The sequence below is a fragment of the Empidonax traillii genome, unplaced genomic scaffold (assembly GCF_003031625.1).
Source record: "Empidonax traillii isolate 1590-97213 ecotype Southwest subspecies unplaced genomic scaffold, ASM303162v1 scaffold818:size281096, whole genome shotgun sequence".
In the NCBI taxonomy this organism is placed as follows: domain Eukaryota; kingdom Metazoa; phylum Chordata; class Aves; order Passeriformes; family Tyrannidae; genus Empidonax; species Empidonax traillii.
The window spans coordinates 244,586-256,784 of NW_020956011.1; the positions used below are offsets into that span (position 1 = coordinate 244,586).

The 12,199-nt window shown below is 44.6% G+C and overlaps 1 protein-coding gene across 1 annotated transcript in view; it reads left to right on the top strand.

Moving 5' to 3' along the window:
• Window positions 1-1,299, top strand: part of PSMA3 (proteasome subunit alpha 3) — a 7,613-nt gene extending 6,314 nt beyond the window's left edge. Inside the window, exons 9-11 of the mRNA XM_027901881.1 lie at window positions 521-588; window positions 730-794; window positions 1,108-1,299. Coding sequence (XP_027757682.1) covers window positions 521-588; window positions 730-794; window positions 1,108-1,152 — 178 coding nt within the window. The 3' untranslated portion in view covers window positions 1,153-1,299. The remainder of the gene's footprint in view (window positions 1-520; window positions 589-729; window positions 795-1,107) is intronic.
• Window positions 1,300-12,199: the final 10,900 nt, after the last annotated feature.

Consider the following 12,199-nt stretch of genomic DNA (forward strand, 5'->3'; position numbering starts at 1 on the left):
TCAAACCATGAAAACACTTCTGTCCTTTAACTCTGCCTCAGCTCAGAACTCACTTTAGTCTTTATATTTGTTTCACAGTGCTTTTATTAGACTTTAAATTGAAGTATTTAGTGTGGTGCTGCCAGGTATCCTTCCTTCAGTATCTCCAAGGTTTCTGTGTTGGCTGGAAAGAACCTGGAGGAAGATTCACAGGGAAAGGCAGGACACTGCAGGCTGTTCTAACTCTTGTGGCAGTGATGATGCAGCCTTGGTTCTGTAGTGTTGAAATCTTAATGTTTGTTCCAGTTAGGGCAACTTGGACGTCTCAACCTGCATCTTAGCTGTAATGATTTAAGGTATTGTTAGGCTGGCAATTAAGCCTAGAAAATTAATTCTCTGTGTTTGGTGGGGAGAAAGTACAGGGGGAACTTGGATTACTCATAAGAGTACTTCAACAGAAGTATATTTAGGTATATAATAAAAGTATATTTAGCCTGTTGATCAGTGTGTTCTAACCTGTACTTTTTTCTGTTCCTTCCAGAATCTACATAGTTCACGATGAAGTAAAGGATAAAGCTTTTGAGCTGGAACTCAGCTGGGTTGGAGAAAGTAATGCATTTCTATTTCTATAAACACTCTAGGAAATATCTATCATTTTCTATGACTCAAGTTAAACACCGCTTCTTAAATTCACCCTATGTCAAGGTCTTTGTGTGAACTGTACTTAACACGCACTCTTTTTATTGGCAGTAACCAATGGAAAACATGAAATTGTTCCCAAAGACATCAGGGAAGAAGCAGAAAAATATGCCAAGGTAAGGTCTGACCTGGGTGTTGTCTCAGTGCTTCACCTGACAAACCCTTGGGAGGAGTGGAAATGCATCATCCAGCACTCCTGGGTTCAGTGTGGGCTGGGGCCATTCCCAGGGACAATTCTGGAGGTTCCAGTGTAATCCAGGGATAGTTCTTGCTTTCAGAACCTACAGTTCACAATCTTGCACTGGTGGGGTAAATGTGGGGCTGGGAGCTGAACTGCTGAATGCCAGACTTTGGACAACAAAACTCATTTTACTTATCATAGGCTGAATTAGGTTTTAATTACACTTTTTTTTTTTTTTTTGGAAACAGGAATCTTTGAAAGAGGAAGATGAATCAGATGATGACAATATGTAACACATTGTTACTCCAAAATAAGTTCAACTTTTCTTATCTTAGATCATATTTGTTTATAATGCATTAAGCATGGGATGCTGGTATGTACTTGTTGGAAAAAAAAAACGAGTGACCAACTTGCACTAATAAATTTTCCATTTTACTGTCTGGGAGCTTTTATTTCAAAAAAAGTCTAGGCCAGAAACTGCACCTAAACAGACATTAGGAAGGAAAGACATTATCAGGCTGGTTGCTTCCTCCAGCACTTTATTTGAGCCAGATATGCACAGAAAGAACAATGGTAGAAATTAGACAAGTCTCTTGTTTATGCTGCATAGTTTAGTATTAAAAACTAGTATTTTTTTATTCTGTGATTAACCCATACCACAATTTGCAGTTCATTGACAGCCACAGTCTGTGAGTGCTCTTGGCAGAAGAGAAACCTCCACAGCTCCCTGTAAGCAGCAGGTTACAGGTTAAGGTGATGTGCACAGCTGACAATTCCAAACAGCTTCTATAACAAGCAGGAGCTCAAGAAAAGGAATTTTAATTTGAAGTTCAAAGCCTGGGCTTACCAGAGGAATAGGAGAAATTAAAAACTAATTCAATTTAAAACAGTGCTTGGGGTAAGTTCTAAAGCTGTGAGACCTATCAAGCAATGTAACTGGAATTAATGCTTGCAGAGCCAAACTATTTTTAAGTATCTTCATTCAGCTGTAATTTCTTAAATCCCTTCTGAATCAGTTTCATGAATTGTTGGCCATCCCAGGAGTTGAAAACAAGCTTTGCTGCTTTCTTTCTCTACTTCCTAGGAAAAAAAGATTGCCTAAATCTTAAAATACCAGCCTGGAGAGGGCTTGGAGTAACCTGGTCCCATGGAAGGTGTCCATACCTGTGGCTGGGGGGGGGGGGGCACCTGGAGGATCTTTAAGGTCCCTTCCAACCCCAGCCACTCTGGGATTCTAGAAGGTCAACAATCTGTTCTGTCCACCACCTTAAAACTCAGTTAAAATTGAAGTCTTGTTTGTACATGCACTTAAAATGTGCACGTTTGTGTCATGAATCAAACTGCTCAGCTTTAGGACCACACACTCACCATCACCAGGTCATAAAACCAAAGCTTTTCCTTACAGGTTTATTTTCATTTAGGTAGTTAGAAAAATACCTGGCCTTGTCCTTGTCCTGGGATTGGCAGGTACAGGTTCTGCTTCCTTTTTGGGCCACGGGAAGGTCACTGGAGAGGGATGGGTCCCACTCCACCTGAGCTCCTGCCTCTGCAGCTTTCAGAGCCTGCCAGGCCAGGATTAGTCACAGCCAGGCCAGGCCACCTCTTTCAGTGCCTCCTCCTGAGGCACCAGCCCAGCTGCTCCTGAGTCAGCCCCCAGTTCCGTGTTCCACTGCTCCCGACTCAGTTTACTCCTGCAGTTTGCTGCTGACTCAGCCCTTTGAGTCACTGGTGAGCAGCAGGCAGGGAACTGCTCAGCAGCGACCTGCCTGCTCCTCCTCACTTTGTCTGGCTTCTGTAGCTAAAATGTTGGTGACAAACTGCTAAAGGGAAAAGGAGAACCATCCACACATCCCTCCCTCCCTCCCTTTCAGAATTAGGGACTCCTTACACAAGTCAGGTTGCAGGGGACAGTGAGAAAGGCAAAGTGTCACCTGTGCATATTTACAAGATAAAACAGAAGGGAGATGTTCCACAGTATGTAAAGAGGTAAGAGGCAGGAACAGAGCTGCCTACTTGCTTATCCAAAATTTCCAACAGCCATCTGAAAGCTCCTTCGAGGAACTACAATTATTGTCTTGCTTGTTGTGACAACTTATAAAATCTGATGAGAAGCAGCTCAAGAGGCTGTGGGTTGCAGGACATGCCAAGTGCTGCACAGCAGCTCTGCCTCTCATGGCAAAATTTAGTTCAACAAGATGATCATTACCATCAGTTTTTTTACAAATTAAATCACTGATTTATCAGAATATAGGCTCAGCCTGTTTATGAGAATGGATCTTTATCCATGGTGAGGAAAAAACCATTTCCATTGACTGCAGATTAGAGGAAAAAAAAAGTGACCATTAGCAGGTGGATTAAAAATTGTTGTGTTTTTCAGAAGGGGGTCAAGCAGAAAAAAGGCAGGAAACTACTAAACAAGTTATTTTAATATTGAAAAGACCCTTAAGAACAGAAAGCTGCCAGGCTTCTATTTCCATGAAGCTCAGCATTGCTACCTCTTACCAACAAGACCCAGGGAACGTTAAAACAGATTTCTAGCCCAGGACTCACTGCAGCAAAACCAAACCAAACCCATCCCAGCTACTTCTGTAGCTTTGCAGTTCCAGCGGGGACAAGCAATGAGACAACCACGCTGCATTTAACCAGGAACTTGCTAATTGGATGCAAGTTACTTAAGAATGCTTAATTACACAGTCACGTGTTAGCCATGCTCATGTTCCACCAATTTACTCCACACCTGATGGGCTGAGGAGAAGCTTCAGTGAGTTTTGCTGATCAGAAGTAGCACTGACTCGTTGCAGTGTCAAAACAGGGAAGCTGAGCAGGGGAAGAATTTCAAAAAGCAGGAATTGAGTACTCAGGGCAACACTGACCAAACAAAGAATTCAAACTGCAGTAGGACAGCACAGCATCATTAAACTGCTGTTAAATTTTGAAGACCATGTTGGTTTTTTTTTTCCCTAAATATATATAGACTCTGTGAGGTAAATCCCTTGGTGAATGCTGAGCTCTAGAAAGGCTCAAGCTGGATCTGAGATTATTATTTAAGTGATGACTAGATCAGTTCCAAAACCAGAGGAAGTAATATTAAATCAAAAAACTCTAAAAGGTTACTTTTAGCAGCTCTGGTTTAAATACAGGACAAGGGGAAAAAAAAACTCTGGCTGCACTGTACGTAATCCCTTTACCCTCCAGGCTTAAACAATATCCAAGGACAGGAGTTTGGTTTAAGCCCAGAGAATAATTTCCCAGGCAGCCAAAGGCTTGAAAGGCAGCCTGCTTTCTACAGGAGTAGGGCTTGGATCCCCTACCCTGAAATTAAAGTTAGCTTTTATAAGTGGCTTGAAAATGGTCAATTAGAACTTCAGTGTAGAACTGAAACATGGAAACACCTTGCAAGGCAAAAAAAAAACGGGCAGGGTAAAAACTTCTCAATTGGAGATCTGAGCAAGAGGTGATTTAAGAATCACCTTTGGGTTATTTCTGCCCAAAGCACTGGGAAGTTGCAGTTCTAAAGAGCAGGAAAGCTTCAGGCTCCAACCTGCTCTGTCCAGACTGGCCATTTACGGGAACACATCACCCAGCAGACAGTTACATGCCCACATGGAAAGCAGAACTCCAGTTCCTGCCATGCTGAAACGCTTTAAGCTCAGAGTTTTAGTGGCATATTCTGTTGCTTCAGACCCAGAACACCAGGAAGTGGGAGTGCCCAGACCAGCTCAGCTCTTGGCTTGAAGTCATCCCTCCACCAAGGAGCGATTTAGAACCACAGTCCAACGTGACACAAGTGTGGGCTGTACAGAGAGATGCTTCCTCCTTGAGTCTCCTCCATCCACTGGCTGTTACTCAGCTCTGGGATGAGTCACTACTCTGATATTTATTGAGACTGGATACGTCACATTCCCTGCTACAATTATTTAGTCAGCAAGTGCACGCACTGGAGCTTTGATAGGGAAATTAGGAAGGGGACTGGGTGAACTGCAGGTGACAAACTGAAAAACAACAGGCTCCAGTACCCAGTTCACTTACACACATCTCCATGATTGCACCAGGCAGGTTTCAGAACAAAGTGCACTGCAGGGTTTAAAATCAGTTTTAGGCTATTACATCAAGACTGTTAATTTTATGCTCCCTTAATATGGTCATAAAAGTTACTGGTTTGGATAAGATCAATCTGTACAACCCCTAATACAGGCTTGTTAGAAGTAACCCATGTGAAATTCTATCCATGATTGTATCTCCAGATGAAATACTGCTCATCTGGAGCTGGTGCTGCCTCTCAGAGAGGAAAGATTCCGAGCAGAACGTGTCTCATGCAGATCTGAACTATGCTAAGCATTGGGTCATCTGCAACTTCCTTCTCATCACCAAAAATAGCTCCGTGGCCTGAGGTTAAAAGCCCCACATGCTGGAAGTGTGACTGTCCATGTGGATACAGCAGAGTCTCTGCCTGGGCAGTCCCAGTCACCCTCAAGGAAGGAGATCTGGAATAACTCCATGTGCTGCTCTGCAAGTCTCTTCCTGAAGATGAACCCACAGCCATAGAAGGGAACACAAAACACTGAACTCAACTCCACGTCTGAAGGATTTCTCAGCTGGAAGAGAATCGTGACCTTAAAATGAAGTAAAGCTTCATGATTACGGAGAGAAAAACAGTGTGAGTTGTCATGACAATTCTGACTCCGTAATGGCACCAAAAATACAGCAGAGACTGTTCTCTCCCCCTCCTTTTCTCCTTTCACTTGCCTGTGTCTGTAAGACAAGACCCAGCCTTTTCCCCACCCACCAGTTTTTCAAGTTATGTGCAGCAAGGAAGTTACTTTTACTTAAGAACTGAGAGCTATTTTGAGACCCCAACTGCAAGTAACTTTCCATTATAGGAATTCTTGCTGCCTATTATGTCCAATTACACAGAGCTGCAGCAAACAAGTGGTAGATGAGGTAAGAGCCTCACAGCAAATACATCCTAGTATTTGAGAACACAACCAGGCTCAAAGCAAGTCTCCTGTTTCCAGATGGACTGAGCCACCCCCATGCAGAGCTTTCTCATCTTCAGGACGTTGCTATTCAAGGACTCCCAAAGAGTTGTTTAAAAATGGTTCTTACACAAGTTGCTGTGCCAACCAAAAATGGCCAACCAGAATAAAACAGGCAGCAGCATCATACAGTTATAGTCCCAACACTGGGTATCATCAGATACAGGAAAAACTGAAATCCCCTGAAGTCTCCCCTAAATACAGTAAGAACTGTCCACTGAAAATACCATTTTAGGCAACGTGATAAAACGAGCCAAGCAAGGGTTTAGGAAGAACATGGTGTGCTTTATTGCTGCATAAAATTAGATATAGTTTGGTACACATCCTGTCTGCACATCCAAAATGCATTCCTTAGGGTTCCAATTGTAGTAAATTCACTCAAAAGCCGATGCATTCCAAACCCACCCACCCCTCCAAACCAAGTGATGCCAAGTTCAATTTATTTTGTTTGTTGGGCTTTTAGAAAGCAGGAAATGTGGTGATTTTGTTACTTCAGAAAGGACAAGGGACCTGTTACATCAGACTGCAGTAACAGGTGGCAAGGGCAGCACAGGAAGCACCAGCTACTTCAGCAGAGATGACGCCTAAAGTTCAACTTCGGCCCTAATTCTGGGGCTTTCCAGTCTACAAAGGGTTATTTGAGAGCCTGTTTTCCCCAAACACATCAGGAATAGAAAAATCAGAACGACTGTTTGAGGCAGAATCAAAATGCAGCTTCATGTGCTCCCTGTCAGTCACTTTAACAAGCAGTGCATCCCCTTGTACCACTTTGGCCCGTGTTGTGCTGCCTGCAAGGAGCACACACGTCACTCCCAAAGTAATGAAAGACCTCTCACTGATCCAGAATAATCAACCTCTCCAAACCAGACCTGTATTTTGCTGTGTCAGAGTTGTGGATGTCACACAACACGGCTCCTTCCAGGGGTTCTGTTTAGAGCTGTAACTAATGATGTGACAGAGGACAGGGAGCACTGCAGGGGAAAGCACATCCCTGAAGGAACAAACCTCCTGCAAACAGGACAGGCTGGCAATTAATCCCCAGGTTAAGTGGTGACTGGTTAGCTGAGTCCTTGGCAATTAGCTACCTGTAATAATATTCCCCAAACAACACACACAGATGAAAAGTAGCTTTGGCAAAAGGTGGCTAAGCAGGAAAAAAAAAATCAGAATTTAATCACTGCCTGTGCTGTAGATTCTCACGAAGAGCAGCTATTTATAGCCAAAAACTTTTAATTCAAAAGACCGAGGGCATTAATACCTTCAAATAAGAATCAATACTGACCAACTGCAGCCCTGCTGGCTGAGGCTGCAAAGTAAATTAACCCCAAGTGATGGAAGTAATTTGGACAAGCAAAAGCCCAGGAGCCACACAAGCACTGCCCTCACAAGCTTTGCTTTTGCTGGGCAGCCACACTCTGCAGCAGTGCTGCTGCCCTCCCTGTGCCAGGCACACACAAAGGACTCTGCATCCCTACTCCTGATTCTGTTGGGTCATGTTGCTCTGCGATCCGCACCTGGAACAGATTGTTTTAATCAACAGCTGATTGGTGTTGACGAGCTCGAGACGCTCCTGTTGTGGCAGGTGGATCATGTCCACCATCAGTATTAGAATCCTATTCTTTATCTCCACAAGATACAAACTAGCAACAGGTTGCATAAACAGGGAAGATTCTTCATATGGAGCATGACAGATCAGCTGAACTACTGAAAAACAAGAACCCCCCGAATCTGCTGATACAGGCAGAGAAATTAACACAACCACAGCTGGTTTTCTTCACCAAAGGGAAACAACCAACCATTTCAGCTCTCCTAAGTCAGCAGCAAGTGACACCTGAGGTATGGACAGCATGAGACACCTCTTCAGTAAACATTTCCTCCCAGTCTGAGATCACAAGAGGCTGAAAAAGTGACCACACTGTTGCTACAAGGTAGTTCTAAGAAGTGACATTTTTAAGGGGGACTATCTTCTGCTGCAGAATGTTAACTTACTCAAAACACTGCAAGAAGATTCTAAAACTTTGAAGACTTTCTCCTGTTGGTTTTCACAGCAGCAAAATAAGTAATTGCCACACTCCCTAAACCACACAGGTTTTGCATTGTATTTGATTAGATGGGAGTTTACTAAAGCAGCAGTAATTATAAACTGGAGGTTTTATTTTGTTAGGAAAAACACAGACTATTTAGACATTGAGGTGCAAGTTTAAGTGTTTTGCATTTAAGTTTATTTCTTGATCTGTACACTGGTGACTGACTGCATTTACCCACAAAACCACTCCCTCGATCCTGGAGAAAAACCATCTCCTCTCACCTTCAAACATCACAACTTCCACAGGTAAACTACTTCCATCAGTAATCAGGCCTACACCTCAAAATCCAAGAAAAAAAGGCTGCACGCAGAGATAATCTGGAAGCCACTTAAAAAGTATAAAGAGTTCAAAAACTGTCAGTTTACAAGGCTGGGATGGCTGATGCACTGACAGCCTGCATGTACATAGGATACATTTCTGGTACCAACCAGTGTCTTGTGCCTGCCACAGAAAAAACTCACTCCTAAATTCTCACTGGAATTCAAGAACCTACTTCAAGTTTTGAAAGACAGACTGGGGGCTTGATTGCAGGTGATGACAACCACAGTCCTTTGCCACATCTAAAGTGAAGCTGCTGCCCAAATCTTCTTCCACACCGCTGCAGGAGTCCCCCAGTGCAGCTGTGACAGCCTCACTGCGGTCATCAGTGGGAACCTGCAGTCCTGAGAAACAATACAAGAAATTAAGTGTATTTGTAAGGATTGTGTGATTGCTGCCAAAGCCACCCCAAGCTCACGGGCCAGGGGGAGCAGCAGCTCCAGCAGCTGGGAACGAAAACTCTCCTTCTGCTGCTGGGCTGCCAATAACACAGTTAATTAATCAGTTAATGCATCACTGCTTCCTGCACACATCTGATAGCACGTGGGAGTGCAGCTGAGAGCTGCAGCCACAAAGCACAACAAAGTCTGCACACAGTTTATTCAGGAAAAACGGGAATGCTCCTCCCTGCAGATCACCAAGAGCTGCTCTGGCCAGCTGATGGTTTTACTGGTGTTACTGGGAAAAGAAACTACAGAGCGAGTGTTGGTTGTTTTGCAGATTTGACAGGAAACCAAACTCTGAGACTTTTCTCACCCAAATATTCCTGACAGAGTTCTCTACAGCATAAATATTTCCATGGTTATTCATATCCAGAAGATCCTGCACTGCTGCAGAACACCAGATCCCAGAAATCCCCACTAAACTCCAGTGGATCATTGCACTAATTCAGCCTTCCCAAGGGCTGCTGAACTTCTCCAGTGGGAACCCTCACAAGGAAATGATTAAAATCAGCATGAAGTTATGTCTGAATAATTACACGTCCATTTTCTGAACAGGAGGACAGGAAGGTGCCAGAGCTGGGAAAACTATAAATTGAGCATAAGAATTTAGCATTAACAGGTGCTTTTGATTAGTTTTTAATTTTTTTTTCTGACACACAATAATAAATATGAAGGAACTTGCACATGACCTTCATTTGTGGGGAAATACTGCAGTTCCACATAGAGGAGCTGAACCACCACTGGAAAAACGTTGCCTAATTAATTACAAAATAGATACACCAAGAGGAAAAGTATTTTATAAAAAAAAAAAAAAAGGAATTAAACACTTGAGAGAAAGAAACCTGCAATATAAAGACATTCCTATCTTTGCCTTTTCCTACTGAGTGCCAAATGTATGGAAGACTTTGGGCAAAATTCCTGTATATTCTGCAACTGATACATCAAAGGCATTTTAAAATACCTTTTTTTTTCTTTAAATCTACTTACAGCCATCACCTTATCTCTAGGATTACATATGACCAGTGCCATGCTTAGAGGGCCTTAATGCTTTTGTTTGAATTGTTTTGGAATTAAGATAGCCTTTAATTTGCTCAAATGCCTATCCCCCAGCAGCTCTCCTGCGCTGCACCTACAGGAGCAGCTGCAGGACCTTTGGTGTTCACACAGCACAAACAACACAAAGACTGCAGCTTTCAACCTAAAAACCATGAAACTTCACCTCACAGAAGGTCTGCTTAGAGAAAGATTAAATATTAAAATGACCATGATCTTATGAAGTGTTAACTCCGTGCAGTTGGCAGAGCAGCCCACGGTAAGTGGCTCACCCAGAAGTGCTCACACACTGCTCGTTTCTGCCACTCATTTCCACAGCTTCCCTATAAGGGATTGCAGAGCTCCAGGGATCCAGCACAGCCAGGCTGGCCTGAAGTCTCAGGGTTGGTTAACACTGACATTTAGGAGGAAATATTTCAGTCTTGAAGTTCATACTCCAATGAAATGATACTTAAACCAAAATTAGACCCTTCCTCTGGCTGGCCAAAAGCACAGAGTTTTCATTCCATCATCTCTGAGCTGTGGGAGAACATTTACACTGTGCTGAGCTGCCCACTGGGCATTCTTAGGTGCTTAAAATACCATAAAAGAACAACCCTCCTGCTCACTGGCTACAGAGAAATAAAGTCCTTCTGCTCCCAACAGCTCCATGAGGAACCTCCTAAAGGTGCCAGCTGTCATGGATACATCCAGGTGGGCAGCGCTTTTCTGCTGGAAATCAGAAACAAGACTGATTAGTTTTGTTACAAACTGGTATTTATTGAATGGCACTGGACTCAATACACAGATACAAATCCTGCCTCAGAAAAGCTCACAATCTAAGCCAGGGTTTGGCAAACACATTGCCAGGTATGAATGCTCACACTCAAAGTGAATTTTGCAAGTTTTGTCAAACATTTGGGTTAGATGTAACAGCTTCTAAATCACAGTATCCACCACAGAATCACAGAATGGTTTGGGTTGGAAAGGACCTCCAAAACCATCTGGCCCAACCCCCCTGCCGTGGGCAGTGACACCTTCCACTACCCCAGGTGGGATAGTGGAAGGCTTGGACACTTCCAGTGATGGGACAGTCACAGCTTCTCTGTGCCAGGGCCTCCCCACCCTCACAGCCAAGAATTCCTTCCCAATATCCCACCTAACTCTGCCCTCTGTCACTCTGAATCCACTCCCCCTCGTCCTGTCACTCCAGGCCCTTGAGCAGAGTCAAGAACTCCTCATTTTCCCCTCTGCAGGAATCAGAATTACAGCACAAAGCTCCCTCAGCACTAAATGCCTCCAACCTTTATACATTTTGTACAGATCCCCAAGCACCTTTATATTTAAAACACAAATCCCAACACCAGAACTTTCCCCCCCAGTCAACTCCAAACAAGCCTCCTGTGCTTTAAAGCCTTTTTAAACCTTCTGAGCCTCACCTGTACCACCCACCACAGCTCCCTGCCCTCCCTAGACAACTTACCCTGTGCCTGCTGCTTTCCAAAACATCAGATTTCGTTAAAAAAATGATAAAAAGCAGAAAAGCCACCTCCAAAGCAGAACTTACAGGGAAAGCACACCAGAACAAACTACTTCTGTCAAATAAGCACAAAAATAAGTTCCTTCCACTGTTGGTTCAGGTAACCCTAAGGGACATTTTACACTTCAGAGTGAGAGCTGTCAAACAGATGCTCAACGCTCTGGAATAAAGATTATGGATCCATTACTTTGGAATAAATATTACGGATTTATTAATTTGGAAAAAAATATATTCATCGGCATTATCAAGAACCACGGAGCAATTTCCACATAATGAGATAAAATGCGAAACTAACGTTAAAAATATCCTTTTATTACAGGCTTCAATCTGTAATTCCTATTTATTCGGGTCAAAGCTGATCACTTAAGACCAAACTCTCTCAGCGGACCCTGCGGGGTGCAGGAATCCTGCCCTGTCAGGATACACTTCCAGAACCTATTCTGGGCCAGACAAGCCTCCAGTCCCCACAAGCACCGCGCAGAGACGCGCTCAGCCCGCTCCACCCTGCTCAGCTCTGTCCTCGCCGCGTTCCTGCGGTGGCAAAGGAGGAAACCCGCCGATCCCCTCCCCACCCGCGTCACGGGAGGGTGTGAGCGGCGGCGGCGGAGCTGCGCCCTCCCCCGCGGGCCGACAGCCCCTACCTGCACGGCGGGCGTGTCCCCGCCGGGTGCCCGAGCGGCCCCGGCAGCTCCGCGCCCTCACGGCGGGCGGTCCCGGCGCCTCCATGGCGGCCGCTCCACTTCCGCCTCCGGCCGGGCCCACGCTGCGCCATCGCCGTCGCCAACACCCAGCGGCCGAGAAGAGAAGCGCGACGCCGCCTCCGCGGAGCTCGGGATGGGCGTCCCGGCAGCTCCGAGCGATCCCAGGAGCGCTCTCAGCACCCG